Source organism: Triticum dicoccoides, chromosome 1B (assembly GCF_002162155.2).
Source record: "Triticum dicoccoides isolate Atlit2015 ecotype Zavitan chromosome 1B, WEW_v2.0, whole genome shotgun sequence".
Taxonomy (NCBI): domain Eukaryota; kingdom Viridiplantae; phylum Streptophyta; class Magnoliopsida; order Poales; family Poaceae; genus Triticum; species Triticum dicoccoides.
This window is the reverse complement of record NC_041381.1, coordinates 362,261,442-362,284,219: the sequence shown is the minus strand read 5'-3', so window position 1 is coordinate 362,284,219 and position 22,778 is coordinate 362,261,442. Positions and strand designations below refer to the sequence as shown.

General features: G+C 46.0%; 2 protein-coding genes across 2 annotated transcripts; one reads left to right on the top strand and one right to left on the bottom strand.

The window, feature by feature from the left end:
* The first annotated feature begins 11,543 nt into the window (after positions 1-11,543).
* LOC119335577 lies at positions 11,544-13,161 on the top strand. The gene is made up of 2 exons (XM_037607693.1): positions 11,544-12,463; positions 12,568-13,161. Exons 1-2 carry the CDS (start codon positions 11,673-11,675, stop codon positions 12,812-12,814), a joined length of 1,038 nt encoding a protein of 345 aa, XP_037463590.1. The 5' UTR covers positions 11,544-11,672; the 3' UTR covers positions 12,815-13,161.
* Positions 13,152-17,585, bottom strand: LOC119335588 (thylakoid lumenal 17.4 kDa protein, chloroplastic-like). The gene is made up of 3 exons (XM_037607700.1): positions 17,270-17,585; positions 13,862-14,108; positions 13,152-13,586 (listed from the first exon to the last, which is right to left on the bottom strand). The coding sequence occupies exons 1-3, from the start codon at positions 17,483-17,485 to the stop codon at positions 13,363-13,365; spliced, it is 687 nt and encodes a 228-aa protein (XP_037463597.1). The 5' UTR covers positions 17,486-17,585; the 3' UTR covers positions 13,152-13,362.
* Between the last annotated feature and the right edge of the window lie 5,193 nt (positions 17,586-22,778).

Sequence of the window (22,778 nt, the reverse complement as noted above, 5' to 3'; positions counted from 1 at the left end):
ATGATCATCAAATACAGTGTCGTCCTCCTTCCGACTGGGGTATCCAAGAGCAAGGTCGGCCGGGTCTAGCTCTGGAAGCCATACTTTTGCCCGGCTCAATGCGGCTACGGCTCCGGCTCTTGCGGATGACGGCCTTAAATCCTGAATTCGCTGAGGTAGCACAACGAGATGCTTCAGCATGTCTTGTAAGAGGCGGGGAGGGGTGTTTGATAAGGCTACAACGTCCAGGGCATGTTGTGACCCGGAGTACAACTGTTCCATTAAGGTGTAAACTGCTTTAAGCTTGATCAGCATGTTTTGCTTAAGGTTGGTACTCCTGGGGCCTGTGTGTGCACAAGCATAACAGTCAGCCGGAAGTAATTATTACAATAGTCATTGTGAGGTTACAATGTTTGAGGTTTTTCACGGTAACTTACCGAAGATGGCTGAGACCATTTGAGATATCTGTCGTTTTAAGTCGGACAGCTCGGTTGTTGCTTCTGCAAGAGATGCTTCTGCTGTCTCGGCCCGAGTCACCAGTGAAGCCTTCTCATCAGCCCAAGCTTTCTTCTCTGACTCAAATTTTTTCTTCAACTTCTCATTTTCAGAGACACTTAATTCAAATTTGGAGTTGGCCTTCTGAGTTTCAAGTTCTTGAGTTTCCAGACGACTCTTCAGGACAGCAAGCTCGGATTCATATTGACTTATGGTGGCCTGCATTGACACCAGGTTATGGTAAGGATCACGGTAAGATAACATTCAAGTCCCAAGCACTTTACAAGTAAAGATACTTGGCACTTGGGGGCTAATGTATGCTGAAGAATTTTAAACCTATCATACCGGGTCACACATATTAAGTCTCAAGCACTTTACAAGTAAAGATACTTGACCCTTGGGGGCTAATGTATATTGCAAATTTAAAACTATCATGTTATAACCGGGTTAAATATATTCTCTTTGAACTGGATAAACTAACAAGTAAAGCCGATTTCTAAGTCTACAGCATATTTATTCATAAGCAATAGACTTGGGGGCTGGTACAGTATGTAAGATTCAGGTAAATAGTATAAGTTATACCTCAGATTTGTGCTGTATTTGTTTCACCATGTCAATTTCCAGGTCACGGCTATTATGCACTTGATTCAGATAGCCCGAGACTATATCACCAATGCTTAAGTGAGTATAATCAGTAATGTCCTGCTTGGCTTTTCGGTGTTCGGCAAGTTCTTCCTTGGCAGAACATTTGGCAAGGACAGTAGGCCGCCCCGGTTCAACAAACTGATTTTTCACAAACTCAACTTCCGGTTCAGATGTCTTGACCAGGCTAGGAGCTTCCGGATTATCGTAGCTGTTGAGAGTATCTTCGGCAGGCGGGTCAGAAGTTGGCACTAGAATGTCAGAGGCCGGTTCAGGCGGCTAATGGGTAGAGCTGTCTGGAGCAAACGTATTAATCACCGGTTCGGTTACAATCGGGTCTTGGGACGGCTTATTCTTCTTTGCCCTCTTGCTGGGTTTCACTTGCATGTTGTTAACAAAGGCAGAAGGATGAATACTAAAGCATGGGTAAAGTAAAGCTCAAGGTACATAAGGTTACATTACCCGGGAGCAGTTTTGAAAGCCGGCAAGTTTGATTGCATGGATTCGCCGGAAGAAGGAGAGGTATCCTGATAATTGGAGTCAGACGAATTGAGAGGTTGACGAATTAAGCCCGCTAAAGGTAAAACGGAACGTAAATCGGAGATACCCTCAGTCCGACGCTTCCTGGTTACGTCAGGTAAGCCGGAGGAGAGTTCCGCATCCTTGTTGTTCCGGGTCTGCCTCCGGTTCTCAACTTGTTGTTGCTTCAAAAGAAATTGAGGATCTTGATAAGCAAGAGCATGTGAAAATCTTACTTTCCGGGTCACCCTTCGGATCTTTTGCTTTTGCAAAGGCTCTGAGTCGGAGGAGATTATAGTTACCTCTTCATCAGCTGCTTCACTGTTCCCCGTATCCTCTTGAAGGGATAGAATGTCAGACAGGTAATGATAAGGGAATTAAGAAAATTTAAAGATTACCTCTTCATCATCCGAAGAACTATCATCCAATTTGAGTAAGTCAGAGGCGCTGGGTTTCTTCTTCTTTGAGGTTCCCATCTTGGCAGCTCTCCTTTCGGTTTTCTTGGTCGTCCTGGCTTGTTTGGTAGCCTCATGGTCATATTTAACCTTCCAGAAGTTATCATAGGCCTGTGGAAAAGGATAAGGAATTATGAGTACAAAAAAGGTATAATAGAGCAAAGAGTATTTATTAAGATTGATAACTTACTGTAGGGCCCGGCTTCTTCTTGCAAAAGGAAAGTAAGCCGAAGGTGTTATTCGTCACAGTGCCCTCCTTCAGCAGCGACGGGGTCGTAGCATCCACCACATCATCTAGTAAGTCGTCGGGACTATGGCGTAACGGGTCATCCTTTTCGCCTGTGTAAGTACACATTAAGCCGGAATGGCGGCTTAATGGAAGTACTCGCCAAGTGACCCAGACTCGGACCAGATCGATGTCGTTTAAACCGTTTCCCAAGAGAGCTTTGATCTTCTTGATGGTGGGATTGAGAGGTAGACGCTCAACGGCCGTCAGTTTGTCTGCTAGCGGATGGTTGAACTCAAGGCGCAGGGCGCGAAAGCCAGGCAGAGGCTTCTCATCAGCCAGAGAAGTGTCCTGACAGTAGAACCATGTTTTGTTCCAATCTTTTGGGTGACTTGGTAGCTCAGCATAAGGAAAAAGGCAGTCTATCCGCCGCTGGATCGAGATGCCGCCAAGCTCAAGACTAGGCACATTGGCGCGTTCATTTTGCCGATTCAAGTAAAAAAGTTCTCTGAACAAAAGCAGGCTTGGCTCCTCTCCCAGATACACTTTGCAAAAGACTTGGAAATTGCAAATATTTGACATGGAATTGGGTCCGGTGTCTTGAGGTCTAAGGTCAAAGAAATTCAAAACCTCCCTGAAGAATTTTGAGCCGGGAGGAGCAAATCCCCGGCTCATATGATCCGTAAAAATTATTACCTCCCCTTCTTTGGGTTGAGGCCTCTCTTCAGACGGGTCAGGGGCACAATAAGACATGACCTCCTTTTTTGGCAGGTGGCCAGATTTCACGAACTCAGCCAGTTTACTCTTGGTAACTATGGATGGGACCCAATTGCAGGTGACAGGGGCTTTGGCAGCCTTAGGAGCCATGACAACAATTGGCCTATGACAAAATAAGAAGATCCGGTTCAATTTTAACCCGAAAGAAATATCTTAATTATTCAAGGTGGCGGCTTAATAAGGGGCCTAATGATATAAGGATAGTTGTGCAACAGTGTCTAAGCCGCCACATGTACAAAAGCAGTTCAAACTTCTTAAGGTCATAAGAAGCAAGTAAGGTTAACATATCAGTGTTATCTATTTGAACCGGTTACATAGGCAGTTGAGTTTAAGCGTATTCAACAGAAGCAGTTTTCCGGGTGATACAAACAGGTTTCATAATCTGCTACTGTTGTTGGAGATCAAAGATCTGTTCTTATAAGAAAATTTTCTAGACCTAAAAGCTGATGCAGACGTGTTCATAGGCTTGAATGAGGCTCTTAGGCAGAGAAAGGGATCTGTTTTATATCCAAAACAAGTGCGAAAACAACTACCGCGGCCATTTTATATCATTCTCAGATCAGAAGAGGCATCTAAGAAGAGAACTAGCCAGGGATTATAGGGATGCTTTCTAACTAAAGTTGACTCTTCTACAGTCCCTTTTTCATCAATCTTAATTTTACTAAACAAAGAATCAGTAGATGAAACACCAATCATTTTAAGATCTTCATCACTTTTATCTTCTAATGAGATTGGTTTGGCGGCCATTTGATTTACTAAAGTAGCTTGTGCATCGGATATTTTTCCAAGCAAACTTTCAGCAACATCATACTTAGATTGGAGATTGCAAACTTCTCTACTAATATCATCAAGTTGTTTCATTATAGCCTCTAACACAATGAAGTGTTCCTTGAGTTCTTCGGTAAAATATTTATTATGCTCAAATTGTGTAGTCATATATTCCGTAGTACTTTTCACAATTTCAAGCAAAATATTTGGGTAAGGAACATCATAATATTTTCTTTGAGGCATCATGACTACGCAAACAAGAACACACTCAAAAACAGATCTGAAGGGAAAGCAACGAATGAAAAAAGGGGGCGAATAAAATGAAATTTTTTTGTGAAGTGAGGGAGAGGAAAATGAGAGGCCAATGGCAAATAATTTAAATTGCAAGAAGATGAGATTTGTGATTAGGAACCTAGTAGATGTTGATGATGTCTCCCCAACAACGGCGCCAGAAATTCCTTTTGATGCGTGCTAGAACTACGTCGGTATTTCCCCAAAGAGGAAGGGATGATGCAGCACAATGACGGTAGGTATTTCCCTTAGTGATGAGACCAAGGTTATCAAACCAGTAGGGGAACCACACAACACAACGTAAACATCCCCTCCACACAAATAACAAATACTCGCAACCCGACGTGTTAAAGGGGTTGTCAATCCTTTTCGGGTAACGGTGCCAGAAATTGGCGCGGAGACGTGATAAAGATGTAATAGATAGGATAAATAGATCACAAATAAAATAAAGTGCAGAAAGGTATTTTTGTATTTTTGGTTTAGTAGAACTGTAAATAAAAGCAAATATAAGTAGATCGCTAAGGCAAATATATTAAAGAAGAGACTCGGGGGCCGTAGGTTTCACTAGTGTCTTCTCTCGAGAAAAATAGCAAACGGTGGGAAAACAATTACTATTGGGCAATTGATAGAACTTCAAATAATCATGACGATATCCAGGCAATGATCATTATATAGGCATCATGTCCAAGATTAGCAGACCGACTCCTGCCTGCATCTACTACTATTACTCCACACATTGACCGCTATCCAGCATGCATCCAGTGTATTAAGTTCATGGAAAAACAGAGTAATGCAATAAGAATGATGACATGATATAGACAAGATCTATTTATCTAGAAATAGACCCCATCTTCTTATCCCTAATTAATAGCAATGATACATACGTGTTGTTTCCCCTTCTGTCACTGGGATCAAGCACCGTAAGATCGAACCCATCACAAAGCACCTCTTCCCATTGCAAGATAAATAGATCAAGTTGGCCAAACAAAACCCAAATATAGGAGAAGAAATACGAGGCTACATTAAATCATGCATATAAGAGATCAAAGAAGACTCAAATAACTTTCATGGATAAAAACATAGATCTGATCATAAACTCAAAGTTCATCGGATCCCAACAAACATACCGCAAAAAGACTTACATCATATGGATCTCCAAGAGACAATTGTATTGAGAATCAAGAGAGAGAGAGAGAGAGAGAGAGAGAGAGAGAGGGAGAGAGAGGAAACCACCTAGCCACGAACTACGGACCTGTAGGTCTACAAAGAACTACTCACGCATCATCGGAGAGGCACCAATGGACATGATGAACCCCTCCATGATGGTGTCTAGATTGGATATGGTGTTTTTGGAACTTGCGGCGGCTGGAATTGATTTTCGTCGACTCTCCTATAGTTTCTAAAATATTGGGGTATTTATAGAGCAAAGAGGAGGTGCGGGAGGCCACCGAGGTGGGCACAACCCACTTGGGCGCGCCTGGGGGTCCAGGCGCGCCCTAGTTTCTCATGCCCACTCGGGATCCCTCTCTGGTACTTCTTCAGCCCACTGGATGTCTTCTGGTCCGAAAAAATCCACAAAAAGTTTCGCTGTGTTTGGACTCCGTTTGATATTGACTTCGTGCGATGTTAAAAAGAAGCAGAAAATAGCAACTGGCACTGGGCACTATGTCAATAGGTTAGTACCAAAAAATGATATAAAATGACTATAAAATGATTGCAAAACATGCAAGAATGATAATATAACAGCATGGAACAATCAAAAATTATAGATATGTTGGAGAACTATCAGTAGCTTTTGCATGTGTTCCAATTGTATCAACACTATCACCGTTCGCTATAGGCATCCCATTCCACGCCTCGATGATATGTTAGATGAGCTTAGCGGTGCCATTATTTTCTCAAAAATTGATCTTAAAAGTGGTTACTATCAAATCCGCATACAAGAAGGTGATGAATGGAAAACCGCTTTCAAAACAATGTTTGGTTTATATGAGTGGTTAGTCATGCCTATAGGCTTATCGGAAGCACCCGGTACTTTCATGCGCCTTATGCATTATGTGCTTCGTCCTTGGTGTGTTTGTTGTAGTCTACTTTGACGACATTCTTGTATTTAGCAAATCCCTCAAAGAGTATGTGAATCATCTTAGGGACATTTTGCAAACTCTTAGAAAAGAGCGTCTCTATGCCAATATGGAGAAATGCACTTTTGGTGTTGACAAGATAGTTCTCTTGGGCTTTGTTATGTCTTCCAAGGGAGTACATGTAGATGATTCTAAAATTGAAGCAATTAAAACTTGGCCCCAACCCACTAATTTGCAACAAGTGCGTAGTTTCCTTGGTCTAGCGGGTTTCTATCGTTGCTTTGTGAAAGACTTTAGCACTACTACCGTACCGTTGCATGCTTTTAGTAAGAAAAATGCACCTTTTGTTTGGGGACCATCTCAATCTACCACATTTGATGAGCCCAAATCTTTGCTTACACATGCCCCAATTCTTGCATTACCCGATTTCACGAAAACTTTTGAGGTTCATTGTGATGCTAGCGGTCATGGAATTGGTGGAGTATTGATGCAAGAAAAGAGACCCATTGCATACTTTAGTAAAAAACTATCCGACGCTCAACTTAACTATCCTATATATGAAAAAGAATTGTATGCTTTAGTGCGAGTATTACATGTTTGGGACCTTTATCTTCGCCCACATGAATTTGTCATACATACCGATCATGAGACTCTAAAGTACCTTAAAGGTCAAACTAAACGGCATGCTAAATGGAGTGAATTTATTGAGTCTTTCCCTTATGTAATCAAGTACATTAAAGGCAAAGAAAATGTAGTGGCGGATGCTCTTTCCGCATATGCATTCTTGTTAATCAACTTGAGTTAAACATTATTGGCTTTGAGCATATTAAAGAACTTTATGTGAATGATCCTTCCTTTGCACTACCTTATGCAAAATGTCTTACTCACACTTGTTGGGAGAACTTTTACCTCAAGGATGGCTACCTTATGCGTGCTAACAAACTTTGTATACCCGAGTCTTCTCTTCGTTTGTTACCTTTGCAAGAGGCTCACGGATGTGGACTCATGGGACATTTCGGACGCGACAAGACCTTCGCCACACTCTCCTTCAAGTACTTTTGGCCAAAGATGTTCCGTGACGTGGCATGCTTCACCAACAAATGCTCTACATGCCACAAAGCTAAGTCCAAAGCCCAATCTCATAGTTTACATATGTCACTTCCAATTTGATATCAACCATGGGAGGATATAAGTATGGATTTCGTGCTTGGTTTGCCTAGAACTCGAAATGGAAATGATTTCATCTTCGTCGTCGTGGACCGATTCTCAAAAATGGCACATTTCATACCATGCAACAAGACAGACGATGCTTCACATGTTGCTAATCTCTTTTGTAGGCAAATCTTGAGGTTGCATGGAGTACTAAGGACCATTGTGTCGGACCGGGACGTCAAGTTCCTAATCTACTTTTGGAAGACAATTTGCGCCAAGCTCGGCATCAAGCTTCTATTTTCCACGGCATATCATCCACAAACCGATGGACAAACTAAAGTCACCAACCGGATGCTCTCCACTCTCCTACGCATGTTGATCAAGAAGAACATTAAGGAGTGGGAGGAGTGCTTACCCATCGCCGAGTACGCCTACAATCCATTGTCCCCATTGGACATTCTACCTCTTCCGCTCCAAGAACGCGCAAACATGGATGCAAGTGCAAGGTCAAGTTTTCTCAAGAAGATGCATGAAGATACAAGGGCAACTATCGAGCGTCAAGTACATTGCATCTCCAACAAGCTCAACATCAACAAGACACCAATGGTGTTCGAACGGGGAGATCTCGTATGGCTTCATCTTCGAAAGGAGCATTTCCTAACAAGCACAAGTCAAAGCTACTTCCACAAGCTGACAAATCTTTCAAGGTGCTAGCATGCTACAACGACAACGCTTACAAGATTGACATCCCACGCGACAAGTACAACGTAAGCGACATCTTCAACGTCAAAGACTTGGCCAAGTACCATGGTGATGAAGATCGCGATTCGTGGATGGATCTCTCCCAAGGGAGGGGGGAGATGATGCAGAGCATCCTTCCATCATCCCCATGGACTCCACAGCAACACATCAAGCACCACGTGGATCCATGACAAGAGCTAGAGCACGTGCACTGGAAACCGAGGTGAACTCCTTCCTAGTTGACATGCATATGGATACAAGTGGAACTAGGTTGCTACCTCACCAAAATACTCTATGCCTCATTAGGTGCAACGAGGAACCCTTCCAAGCAGCTGAGGAGCACCCCCAAGTCCAAGGAGAAGCGACCCAAGTCACCAAGGAAGCAGAACGAGCCAAGCAACAGCTGGACAGGAAGTCCTAGGTGATCCCGTGTGCACGGGCCCCCAAGACCTCGTGCCCATGGACTACACAGGGAGCTACGGCTGTAGCACCCCGTGCGCACGGGCGTGTACCGTGCGCACGAGCCCAGCTTACCCTGTGTGCACGGGCCTTACAGGATGGGCGGCTGAGATGGTGTTTTGGACCTCCCCTTCTTCCACTTCGACCCCAAGCCTATATATTCCGTACCTAGGGTTATTTTTAGGGTTAGCAAAGTATTAGATGAGATATTTTTGAGCTTTGCTCCTTCTACCACCTCCATTGGAGATCAAGGCCTCTTTGGAGAGGATCCACTTGTGGATTTCAAGACCTCCAACTTGGAGAAGACTACCATCATCAAGACCTCATCTCCTATGAGTGGGAAGAACTCTACCATTGTATCTTTCCTTTGATTGTGTTTGTGAACTTGTGTATCTTGTGTTGCTGTTCTAGTGGATGTGTAATTTGGTATTGTTGGAGTGAATTCCTCTTTGTGTTTCTTGGTTTTCATCCCTTTTCCCCTCCAAGTGTGAAAAGATCCATCTTAGGGTTTCACCCTACAACAACAGTGATACTAGAATATATATATATATATATATATATATATATATATATATATATATATAAAGAGAACTAAACTAGTAAAGAGGATAACCGATATAGTGATCAAGGAGATGATCACGGGGGTACCGATAATATGCTATAACTGCTATGGTTCTTGAATATGCAATTCAGAGAAAACTCATAAGCACATGTAGAATGATAAACTGTAAACCCTAAATCCTAGTCTAGCCTCTAATACTAGTTCAAGTGTTGTGTGATGATCATGTTTTCCTGATCATGGGTGTTTTGTTAAGTGTAACGAGGATGCCAAGCAACATTGAGAGTACAATGTTAGTAGAACGACCATATTGAATTGACCCAACTTATTTGTTATACTTTGAGATGTTATTGTCACAAGTCTATAAGTTGTAACATGAAGAGTTAATGTATGCCTAGTTCCTTAGACCATGAGTGTATCAAGTCACTTCATACTAGACGATGTAATTTGGGTCATCTAGTTACATAGACTTGAGAGAGCTTTCCTCACCTTATCACCTCCTAGAAGATCAAGACCTCCAAAGGGTGAAAGATTCTCCATTGGATCATCAAGACTTCCTTCCCTCATAGGGTTTGGGGAACAATATCTGTCAAGCCACATCTCTCTTAGAGATTTGGGAATAACTCCACCCTTTTCAATTTTCCGTGGATCTTGGTAAGTCTCTTACTTTGGATGCGTTTAGAGGACATGCGTGATGTGAACCTTGTTCATTAGTGTTGTTCCTATTGAGTTCTTGTGTTCTTTGATATTTTCCCCTTTGCCACCTTTAAATTGTGAAGATTTGGACAATCTAGGACTTTGCCCTACACCATTTGATATCATGAGCAAGGTTGTCAGAATTTGGAACCCTTCCCCCTCACTTTTGTAGCCTAGGTTTACTTTGTTTTTGCCTAATTCAAAAATGTCCACAAAAAATAGTCTCACTGTATTCCTTGCAATTTGTTGGTTTTCCCATGGATTTGGTGTTATACTTGTGGATCTAGTCCCCTTTGCCTACCCCCCCCCCCCAAATAAATTCCCTCAACTCTTTCCGAGATCCAACTCTCCCCGAAAGTGCACAATATAGACCCTCTCGGACCCATCGTAATAAGTAGGAGCTCAGTGCACCGGGCTGCCCTTTATCCTCTCCCCAGAAGTGCACAATATCAAATCCATGGAACTCTTTTTTTGCGAAAGAAAATTCCAATCTATTCATCACCTATCATGGCAATACATAGAACCCCAAAAGTAACAAAAAATACAATCAGGTCATCCATGGACCACCTAGCAATAACTACAAACACTGGAGCGAGCCGAAAGTGTGCCACTGTCATCAACCCTTTCTTGTCGGAGCTGGACAAACCTTGCTATAGTAGACAGTCATCAAATCATCGTTCTAAGGCCAAACAGGACTAGCGCACGAGATCAGCAACCATCGCTGATGAAGAGAAGAGTAGACCGGAATGATCAAACATAGACACACGACCGAAGAGGAACGTATACTGTATCCAAACATACCTATCGAAGACCAGCACCGACCGAATCCCACGAGATCGAACGGCGACACACCACCACACACCTTCCAATGAGCGAATACTGGATCCAAAGTGATCCATTCAAAATCAATACTGACTGAATCCCGCGAGATCCGATGAAGACACACCACTAGACGCCCTCCGATGAATGAATACTTGAGCCAAATATATGCACCGAAGACCAACACCGACCAAATCCCACGAGATCCAACGGAGACATAACAACAATGGCGGAGCTTGCGGCCCAAAGTTGGGCGGGCCAAACATAAGCAAATAAGTTGTGGGTTGTTATTTGAAAGCCCAAGAGTAGATGTAAGCTGGGCGGGCCATGGCCCATTTGGCCTTGTTGTAGCTCCGCCAGAGCATAACACGACACGTCCTCCTCCGACAACAAGACGCACTATGAAAATTCATCTTTGATTTTGACATGTTTGATTTTTCATGAATAAACATCTTTGGTTTCTTTTTTCACGAGGAGAAATATCAATCTGCTGGCATAGTTCTCTTCCGCTTAAGAAAGGGAATTCCTCTTGCCTCATGTGCGAAGAGCCCGCTCGCCGTTGCAAGTAGCACTTGCTTTCATCTCCCGATGGAAACCCAACGCCAAGACCAAGATACGAAAATGACATCCCAACAAACGAAATATTCGAACGCTTACGTTAGGAACAACGGTAGGCAGACGTAGCTAACTAGGCCGATGGAGCCCTTTCCTCTCCCCGGACGAAATTAACCAGAGCTGAACTGGCGCAAGGCACGCATGGAGAACCGGACACCTCCCCCCAGCAGGCCGAGGCGTGCGGGCCACGCGGGGGCACCGGCTTTGGGTTTCCCAGCGTGGCACACGGGGCCAACGGCCAGGGAGGGGCCTTTATATGCCCCGCCATTGCCGCGCTCCCCAACCTCGCAGATCGATCTCCATTCCGCACCGCCTTGGGTGGGAGGTTCTTGGATCCGGACTAACAAACGCCGGCCGTGTTTGGGAGGGCCTCGTTCCTAGCCTATCTCGTCGAGAGGATGGCGGCGGCGAGCATGGTTGGCATGCCCAAGAGCCCCCGCTCGGTGGCCTTCGGGACGGCTGCCTCGCCCTTCGGGGACAGGAGGAAGGCCCGGTTCTGCGTCGCGGCGTGCGGCAGGGACGACCAGCAGCCGCCCCCGTCGATGGCCGCGGTGCCAGCGTCGCTGCGGGCGATCCAGGCCAAGAGGAAGATGGCGGCGCAGGCGCGCGGGGTTCCGCGGGCGACGAGCGCGGCAGGGTGCGCGGTGGCCGCGCTCGCCGCCGCGGTGGAAGCCGTGCAGGGCGCGGCGGTCGGGGGAGCCTCCGGCGCCGCGCGCGGCGCCGGGGATGCCGTGGCGTGGGTCTTCCAGAAGGTGCACTTCGAGTCGCCCGACCTCGCCGTGGGACTGCTCGGTATCGTCGCGTCCTGCCTCGGCACGGCCGTGGAGATGGAGATGGAGCGGATTAGGGCCAAGGAGATCGAGGAGTCGGCCATCAAGGCCAACCCCGCCGCCGCCGTCGATGACGACGATGACAACGGCGAAGATGCGGAAGAGGCAGACGATCTGACGATGCTGGTGGGGATGGAAATGGAGAAGGAGCTCTGGGCCAGGATCGGCATCCATCATGACGACGACGACGACGACATGCCGCTGGGCGACAACGACGACGAGCAGGAGGCCATTGAGGCCGCCCGCGCCGGCATACGGAAGGCCGCGTACGAGCGGATCATTGCCACCTCCGAGGCCAACTCGCTCATCCTCTCCAACTACGCGCAGCTCCTCTACGAGTTCGACAAGGATCTCGACAGGTAAAAATACGCCGCCATAGTCTTGAACATCGATTCCCATGCATGCCAAGATGCACCTGTTACGTGTCATGGTCCTTACCCGCCGTCTCGATCGACCTCGGCAGGGCGGAGGATTATTTCAAGCGTGCGGTCGCCATCGAGCCGCCTGACGGCGAGGCGATGCGGAGGTACGCGGTCTTCCTCTGGCAAGCCCGCGGTGACCTGGCCGGCGCGGAGGACATGTTCACCAGCGCCATCGACGAGGAGCCGGACAGCAGCCACCACCGGAGCAGCTATGCGTGGTTCCTCTGGATGACTGGCGGTGTGGAGACCTGCGTCATCGACTCCGGCAACAACGACGACACCGAATGAAGCCGATCGCCGGAGCAAGGGCCACCTCGAGTTAAAGACAATTAAAGACCGACCTCGCCGGCAGGTGCCTGGGCGGCGAGGCTGCCGGCCATTTTAGATGGTGCATCTAGGTATATATTGCGCACTGTCGGTGAGTAGCATCGGCCCTTGTAGGGGCCATGTTATACTAGGGTGCGCGTGCGAGCATGGCATGCAGGAGCCAAACCCAAGGGCAGGCGAATAATGTTGATGTTGTCAAGCAAGCGCACATATAAAGTACAGTAGGGCCTCATCAATACATGTGTGGATTTGGAATAAAGCATGCATGCATCATCAGTGATGGCATGCTGTTGCTGAATTGTGAACAATATCTATATGTAAACAAAAATATGAAATGCATAAGGTTCTTCCTTTGCTGTAACTTGTGTTTGCACAGATCAAGTGCAGCTGTGGTATGATATTTACGGTATACATATTTTCATCCTGCTGGTGCTCTATAACAGACCTGACTTACTAATCTTTACCGGACAATGTACGTCGATGCTGCCATAAGTGCAGCTGTGATTGAATCACCTGCATCCCAGCTCCAATCTTGTATCTTCGTTGATGCTGGTGTTTCTGCAAAGCTTCTGAAGGTCAATGTAGCCTATGAGTGTGTCCTCGAAATCGACGTCCTTCATATTAGCCTCGTCGAAGGTTGATCCCGACAGGACGGTGTTCTTGAAGACTGCACCTTCGAGGTCGGCTTTTCCAAAATTGGCACGGTCTATCACTGCGTTCGTGAAGTTCGTGCCTGAAAGCATTTCATAGACAAGTATTTATCTTTATGTTCATATTGTAGCATGATAACACAAAGGTAGATCTGAAAATTGACAGTATTTGGGAGCAACTGCAACAACTCGGTGTGGTGAATAACACAAGTATTTTACACCCTGTCTATAATACGCAATGTAGCCATGATCAATGCAAAGGTACATCTGAAAGGGTCAAGTATTTGGAAGCCATGCAACAATGAATAATGCAGTGTGGTAAAAAAACGATTAAGGTGTGTACTTCTGTTTCTGTTACCTTTGAAACTTGCACCAACAGCATAGGCCTTGGACATGACAACTTCTGTCAAGTCAGCACCATCAAACTTTGCGCCTGACATCAATGCCGCCGACAGAGTCTTGCCTTTAAGATTACTTTTATCATTTGTGAAATCACAGAACCGGAGATCAAGCACCTTGTCATACACCCCATTTGCCTGACCAATTGTGTTCCCAACAAATGCAGCCTCGCATCTCTTTGGGTCTGTTGATAGTGGAGGCAACCTCTAACAACCAAAGCAAACAGGGAACAATGTTAGCTCAGAGAACTTTTCCTACTCGACAAACTATCTCAGAATATATATATATATATATATATATATATATATATATATATATATATATATATATATATATATATATATATAAAGGGAAAACGTAGGATTGCAGTGGCATGTCCACCCGGATCCTACAGGCTGTTGTCCGCACCAAAGTGTCTTCGATTGTACCATAGGGAAAACAAAAGATTATGTACATGAGTTTGGAGTGGATGTAAAATTTTCCTTTGAAATGTACTGTAGTGGGTTCCTTAGGAAAATTTCCTATGGGATTCAGTCCTACGAAATAAAAAACCAACATAGAAATAATTCTTAAGGATTTAATCCTCCACTATCCCTATGAATATCCTTTGAATCAAAGAGGCCCTAAAACCATGGAGAAAGGAAGTTAAGCTCTAATGCTAGAAGGCAATTTTCAAGAACAGCACTATAGTGCCAAACTGACGACTACATATTCAGGTTAAACTTGTAGGATTGCAAAATGAAGGTGCACTTCTCTAACAGACATGACAGTGATTTTTAGATGAAATGTGGCTTCACAATACAAAAGACATCAGTACATATAACGTATTCCTACGGTGAAAATTGCCATGCCATAATCAGTTAATCTGATTAAAGTGTGCAACAAGACGATGATTTGTAAAACTGATGGTATTTCCCGCTTCTCTAGAGTTGTATCAGTAACTGAGTCTAGATGCAAATGCAACCCCAAATTAACATATAATCCCTCTGTCCCGAAAGATAAGACATATAAGGTTTGCCCTAAGCCAAAGTTTTATAAGTTTGACCAACTTTCTTACAATATTATCGATACCTACAATAGCAAATCAACATCAATAGTTTCGCCTGAAATATATTTTCATAACAAATTTATTCGGTATTGTAGATATTGACATTATTATCTATAAACCTGATCAAACTCAGAAAACCTTTACTTATGACAACTTATACACCTTATATTTTGGTCTGCAAGATAGTAACAAATACAACAGAGCTCTTGGTAAGTACTTCCTCCGATCAAAATTAATTGACGCAGCTTTAGTAAAAAAATTGCAGTAGTGCACATTACATTCTGTGGTAAGTGTAGTACTCTGTTGTGACCTCCTGGACGCTTGAGGTGCCCTCGTGTCGTCCTCTCCAGGGTTACTCAGAGGCGATTAGGGTTTCTCGCTCCACCCTCTCCCTCCCTTGCCACCACCCGAGGTGGTCGCCGGGCAAGCCGGTGTGTACGCCGATGAAGGTCGCGGTGAGGTGCTCGTTACTTCATTCCTTCGCAAAGGACTCTGGTTGCCGAGGAGGCAGCCTTAGATGGCGAGGCGGCATTGCCTCCGTGCAGGCGGCGCCGAGGTGCGAGCCAACTTCCTTGTGCATGGGCAGCAAGGAGTCGACAGATAGTGGTCGCGGCACGGATTTTCTCTCTATCTCTCCAGACCCGAATGTCAGGGTCCTCTCCCCCTTAGCTCACTCCCTTCGCCGGCTTTGCCTGTTAGCGGCCATCGGTCGCCGGATACGGAGAAGCCTGGGTGGTGGTTGTGTAGGCTTGAGACTAGGGGGAAACCCTTGGTCCGTTACTCCGGCCATGGCGGCAGCGATGCACAAATGAGCCGCTGGAGGAACCGCCGAGGTCTCTTTTCTCCACCCCCATCCCAGTTCCCGGGGAAAAGCCCAAAAACCCGCCTTGGGTTGGGCAGCGGCGGCGCCTTGTGCATCGTGACCTCCATGGAGGCACCGTCCAAGGAAGTTTTGGTTCTTTGGGTGAGTGGTGATGCGGTTGGTTGGTGTTCCGTGGTTGTCGAGTCCAAGCGGCTGCAAATCAATGGAGGTTCATAGGTCCAGCAAGTCACCCACTTATCTTTAGGGTGGTGTTCTTCGGTGGCTAGGAGTGTGGCTGTGTCCCGGCAGTGCAGCGCCTTCGAGCCTGGGCAGAAGGGAATAGGGTTCCCCTTCCCGGTGGCAGCAATGTGGCTAGCGCTGCGGATGCCTGAGCTTTGTTCTGCAGTCGTGGGTCTGTGCTCAATAATCAGATATTCCTAGCTGCGCCTATGTGATTCTGCAGCTTCCTTCTTCAGTGATTATTCCCAGTGGTTTTCCCAATGTTTTTGGTCGTCCAAGGGCAGCAGTGATGCGGCTGGTGTGTGTGTTTGTGCACACACGCTTGCCGTGTGAAGATGGCCATGCACAATGGCTGCTCTAGGTTCGAGGCCGGCATCTGTTCCAGCTCTCGGTTGAGCGCCTCTACGGTTGCGGTGCCTTTGATCCTAGGCGAGGGGATGGGGTTCCTCTTCGTCGGTAGATAAGCCAGGTGATGGGTTCGGTGTCTCCAGTCCCATGGATCAGGCTTTTTGACGATTCTTTCAGACCGTAAGCTGATCCTTGGAAGCTTCTTCTGCTTTTGTCTGTTCTTTGGTGCCAAAGTGCAGCTGGCTTCGACATTACTAGCAGTGCTCTCTCTGTTTTTTCTTTGTTTGTGTGTAGTGTGTGTTGTGTTCTAAGCTGATCAGTCAGCCCCCTTGTATCTTTCAGCCGATGTTGCTTGGTGCCATGTAATCCCAGGTTGCTTGATGGCTTCGTTAATTTAAAGTTGGGCTCGTCTTAAGCCGTCCTTCTAAAAAGTACTCCTACGTTGATTTATTTATTTACTTATTTTGAGAAAGCTGAAAATTTATTTTAAGCCTTCACCTTCAGGTTAATTAAACCACTATTATTTCTCCAACACCAATACCAATATTTCTTCAGAATATCACTATTCTTTAGCTAATCTCCAACAGTTGTTGAAGAGTACCATTTCTATGGAGATTTAAACCCAGTATTTAGAAAGCAATTTTCCTACTGGCTAAGTATATTTGATCGAATCAAGTGAAACCTAATAAATTTCCTACAGTCGAATCTGAGCATAAGCTAAGGTCACAAGAGACATCATTTTATAGAGACCAAAATTCCATCTGAATGGCGACTTCCCCTAATCTGCCACCAAACCCTAGGAAAACGCGACGTGAGTCTATTTGCGCTAGCGACCAGCGGTCGTCGGGTTCTACAAATTTCCTTTCAATAAATAAGAAGGTGACTGGAATCGCACAATGCCCGTGGTGGAGCCGGAGGAAACCACCAACCTGGCCGGCGGCGATGACCGGGCTGGGGGCTGACGCGACGGCCCAGGCTGCGAGCAAGCCGCACGCGAACCCTCCCACGGCCTTGGCGCGGCCGCCGCTCCCGGCTCCCCCAGCGTCGGCCAAGCACGTCACGCGGCACCCTCTCGGCTGAAACTGCAGACGTAGAGCAGAGCCACCGCGCGCGGTGGCCGGCGAGGCGAGGCAAGACGAGACCATGTCAATGCAATGCGGGGAGAGCGGCTGCGTGGCTAAGCGGAGAAGAGAGGGGGTGGTGGGTCTGTACGTACGTGTGCGGCGCGCGCGGCGTGGTGACGAGGAAGGGGGGGAGATAGAAGGGATCATAGTCTTATCCTCCCAAGGCTTATCCCGGTTTCGTCTCTCGTCCGCTTGACGACCACGGGCCCACGTGACCGGCGAGACTGGTAAAAATGGCCAACAGTAGTTTAAGAAACTGATCGAACAGGCGGCTGCCACAAATCTACCGACTGATTTTGACCGGCCGACCCAAACGGACAACGCTTTTGTCTGTTTTTTGTTCGTTTGGGTCGGCTGCCCGCCGGACGCCCATTCTCTTTTAAATTTGGATCGACAGTGCGCCCAACGCGCCGATCCATTTCATGACCAAGCGTGCATAGTTCATGCCAGCGCCCATGTTGTCGCCCTGATTTTGGCGCTCCAGCGCGCGGGAAAGGGTAGCGGCCGGGAAAAAATCGGCCTAGCGCGCGTTGGTTTTGGCGCTCCGGCGCGCGGGAAAGGTTCGCGCGCTAGTTTTGGCGCGCCGTGGCCGGCGCTCGTTATTAAGAAGGCGCCCCCCCCCCCCACACTCTGTTCGCCGCTCACTCGTCTCGTCCCCTCTCATTAGCCTCGCCGCCTCTGCGCCACCATGTCGATGCGCCGCCTGGGCGCTTCGGACTTTCGCGGAGTCCGCGAGCGCCGCTCCGGCGCCTTCTCCTCCGAGATCTGGTTTGGCGAGAAACGCCTCATTCTCGGCACCTTCGACATCGCAGAGGAGGCGGCCCGCACGTACGACGCCGCAGCGTGGCGCCTCCTGCGGCCTCGTCGGGAGATGAATTTTTCCGACGTGTCAACGAGCCAGCGGGCGCAGGATCTCGCGCCTCTCCCGCGGCTTTTCACCGACGAGGATCGTCGTGACCACCAGAGGCGGCAGCGTCGCCTCGCTATCGCCGAGATGGACGTGGAAGCCATGGCGGTGTGGTGCGAACGCTTCCCGTAGGACATCGTCGACGAGCGCCAATTCTACAAGCAAAGGAGGACGGAGAGGGAGGCGAGGAGGACGGAGCGAGCCGCCTATCGGGAGGACAAGCGTGCGCGGAAGCAGGCCACTCAATTGAACATGAAGCTAGGAGAAGCGTCGTCCTGGGACTCCGAGGACAAGCAGTATGTTGATGCCTACATTCAGACGTCGGAGGAGGATGTTACCGAGTCGGAGTCGGAAAACGACGAGTAGTTGATCTTTTCTTTTATCTGTCTATGCTAAAACTATCTATGTATCTTTTTTCTATTCGAAAAATGGCCGGCGGCGTCGGCGACGAAGCAGGCGGGCGAGGGTGTGCAACCGACCAGCGGGCCCAGGGAGGAGAGAGGGCAAGCGCGCACGTGTCCGTCTTGTGTCCGCGCCGACACTAATCCGGCTCAAAAATGGGCCGGGAATGGGTCGGCAGGCGGACGAAAGCGGACGCGCGTCCATTTGGGTCGGCGCATTGGGACGACTTTTCTGTCCGTGCCGACCCAAACTGATGGCGGCCGACGAAATGGGTCGCCCCACTGGAGTTGCTCTTAGGTACGTCAATGTGCGCACGTCTTTCTCTCACATTGCATCCAACCAACCCCCCCCCTCTGCTTCGATCACGTAGCACCGCGAGTCGCTAGCGAGCGTCCATTGCAGCACCGGCGAGCCGCCACTGAGAGCTCCATAGCAGCAACACAGTCTACGTCTAGCTGCCGGCTAGCGCTGCGATGCAGCACCGAGAGTGCCGGTGACACTACTAGAATAAAGCCTACTAGTAACCCTGGTTCTTTGGGCTAGTAGTAGCGCGGGTCGGCACGCGTTACTACTACCCTTCATAGCAGTAGCGTTGGTCATTCCAGCGCTACTGCTACAACTACCTATCAGTAGCGCTGGTTGGGATCCGCACTACTACTAAAATTTTCTGTTTTTTCCTCCTGCGTATTGACGATGTATTTGTACAGGTTTTATACAGTAGTCTCATCATATGATTTTATGAGCATGATGAGTTATTATATATATATCAGTGGGTGAAAGAGACGTGGATTAGGTTCAAGTGGAGGCAACATGGTGCAGATCCAAAGTACAACTAATCCAAACTTGATCACTTTAGTTTGGATTAGTAGTACTTTCGATCTACACCATGTTGCCTCCATTTGAATCTAATCCACGTTTATTTCGCCCACTGATATATAATAAATCATCATGCTCATAATGATATAACAACTCAGCATCATCATAATAATAATAACTCATCATCATTTTCATAATAAAAAGTCATACTCATACTCATCATCATAATCGTCTAACAACTTCTACCCGCTATCATAATAACAAGTCATCCTCATTACCATCATAGTCATCTAACCAACCCTAATTAATTGTTCTTAGCACATGATCATGAGAATTAGTTAGGACCCGCTACCATCTCTAAGGTAAAATAGCATAAAACATCATAGCCCCTAACTCTCCATTATGAAGAATGGAGATTGTCCTATCTTCAATTCGTGGGCTTCGCACCATATTGCCTCCAAGTAGCTCCCTCCGACTATTCATAATTTTTTTCCATCTTTTGATTGTGAGGTCTTCGTCTCTTTTAGAAATAGTGTATCCACAGTGGACAACCGTAGATAGACCTGGTCGTAAGCTCATACTATCAATGTCACCTTTCGTATGCAACATATGAGGCACACAATCCTTCGGGATTTTCTATTCAAAAGCATAATAATAACATAGTAAACAATGTAGTTTAACTTTAATTAGAAGAATGTATGCAAAAGATGCACTCGTGTCATAATAGTAAAAAAGTCTTACCATGCCATCTCCATGGATGTTGCGTTAGTTCAACATGTGGACTAGTGACACGTATTGACCATAATACGGAGGAATTTTATAATTCTTATTGAAAGTCTCAACATCAATAATAAATGATACAAGATGATTTTTCTCCTCGTAAGTTAGTTCATGGCCATCAGTGTAGTATGTTTTGTCTACTACTTTATATACATTTTTTGAAAAATGGAAATAATCTGTGAACTATTTTTAAATAAACAATATAAATTACTTAATAAATATGTCTGAGAAACTGACATAGAGGTAGAAGTGGAAGCGTATCAACATTGACCCAAATGTCGATATTCTCTTTGTCGATGTCATCTTCAGGATCACCAAGATCGAAGGTGACATGCATACCCTCCTGAAAACCATATGCCTTGCATAGTGCTGCCCAATTCGAGCAACCAAAATGGGAGTAGGTCACCGCATTGTATAGCTTTACACTAGTGCAGCGAGGTGCTATACACATGGTTTTTAACCCCTTTCCGCGACGGCATTTGTAACCGTCGCCAAGTGAGTGTGGGTGATAGGGGGGTCCTTCCCACACGACCCAGAAACCTAGCTGGGGCAAAAAAGAGCTCGTGTGCGATCGGGTGAGGCATCGAAACCTAATCGTTTTCGTTCGTATGTACATCCCACACGGTGAATCCCAGAAAAACATTTTCGTTCGTATATGTATATCACACACAGTCAATCCAAGGAACACATTTCATTTCTTATATACATCTCACACAGTCAATCCAAGGAAAATGTTTCCGTTCATAAGTACATCCCACACAGTCAATTTAGGAAAAACGTTTCCATTTGTATGTACATCCCACACAGTCAATCCAAGGAAAACGTTTTCGTTTGTATGTACATCCCACACAAGTTTATGTATAGGCTCGTGTGTGATAGGTGTAACTATCACACACACTCTGCCTTGGTTAACCATTTGCTTTTATCAACTATATCACACATGATTTGATGAAGAAACCTGTGTGGCATTGGGCTATCCACCACAAGCGCTTTTACTGCTAGAACCGTTTGCAAAGTTCCATGGCACATTTAGCAGGTTTATTAGTTTACAATTAATAATTCCAGTGTTACGCAAATTCACATTTCATATCGAACAGTTGTTTGCCTATTTCATATCAGGCACATAAATATATTTTTAACATCACAGTACGATAGCTACCTGAAAACAGGATAGTACAATATATAGCTAGTTCAACTTCATAGGAATAATATTAGAACAATATATTCATTTCCCTAATCGAGATCATCCAGGCTCATCTTATCCACCTCTGCTTTCAGTTCAATAAGAACCTGTTTTGCACTGGCCAACTGGGAAAGTGCCTCCTCCTTCGCCAACACCATCTTACCAAAGTCTGATTTTAAAAATCTGAGCTCATTCTCCACCTTCCTCTTTTTATCCCGCATCTTCAAATATTCTTCAGCGTTCACAATACTTTCTCTAAGCCTACCTCTATACTTTCCCTCATACATGCTCCAGACCTTTGCTATGCACCTCTTCAAAGACTGTGGCCACTCTTGATCAACCCACTCCAAGTAAGAACACATCTGTTCATCCTATAATATTTAAAACTAGATCAGTAACAATTGTAGGGGAAATGGGTTTATAGCAACATAGAAAATCACTAATACTTATTTTGAAAAACTGAAGAAACAGGTTAATTATGACATATCTTCTCAAAATGATCAATGTGCAAATGAATTAATTGCTACTGAGACAACAACTAAATTCTGTAACATTAGAAGCTATAATTAACTACAACAACACTACAAGTTCTTACTCATGTACTATAAATAACAAATTGAACATTTTATGAGGAAGGTAAATATAACTGCAACAGCATAGCGACAGTGTTTGGATGATAGCAAATTGATACTAACAGGTGTGTACATGCACAAATTTAGTAACATAGAACTAATAACACTAAGGCCGTCCTCTATGTATGCCAAAACCGGGGTAAAGACAATTGTTGCTACATCTCGCACCGGTGCCCTGCACTGACAAGCCGATGCAGCGAAAAAAAATCAGGGACCCGGACTCCGGAGCACCTAGTTGCTCCGATGCCCAGTTCCTTCGTACCAGAAAGATTTAGTATTTTACTGCTTGGCTGCTCGGATGTGTGGACCAAAGTTGGCTGCACAAACTGCTGAAGCGGTGCCAAATATTTTTCTAATGGCACCGCTGATGGGATGGCAACATTTTTAGATACTAGGTTCAAACTGTGACACTATCTTCAGATGCGTTTGGTTGAAGGTGTGGTATGAATGGGTTGGGACTGTGACAGTGTCTAAATCACATCAAACAAATGATTTGTAACAACGAAATAGGGTCTAACCTTCTCTGCACATGCCAGAAACTTCCTCCCACTGTCCACAAATTCAAACGCAACTAGCTTCACGCATGGAGATTGA

Coding starts and splice junctions, on each gene's coding strand:
- LOC119335577 (XM_037607693.1), top strand. CDS start 11,673: ATGGCGGCGGCGAGCATGGTTGGCATGCCCAAGAGCCCCCGCTCGGTG. Junction 12,464..12,567: donor TTCGACAAGGATCTCGACAG/GTAAAAATACGC, acceptor CGACCTCGGCAG/GGCGGAGGATTATTTCAAGC.
- LOC119335588 (XM_037607700.1), bottom strand. CDS start 17,485: ATGGTCTCGTCTTGCCTCGCCTCGCCGGCCACCGCGCGCGGTGGCTCT. Junction 14,109..17,269: donor CGGTCATCGCCGCCGGCCAG/GTTGGTGGTTTC, acceptor TTTGGTTGTTAG/AGGTTGCCTCCACTATCAAC. Junction 13,587..13,861: donor TGTTGGTGCAAGTTTCAAAG/GTAACAGAAACA, acceptor AAATGCTTTCAG/GCACGAACTTCACGAACGCA.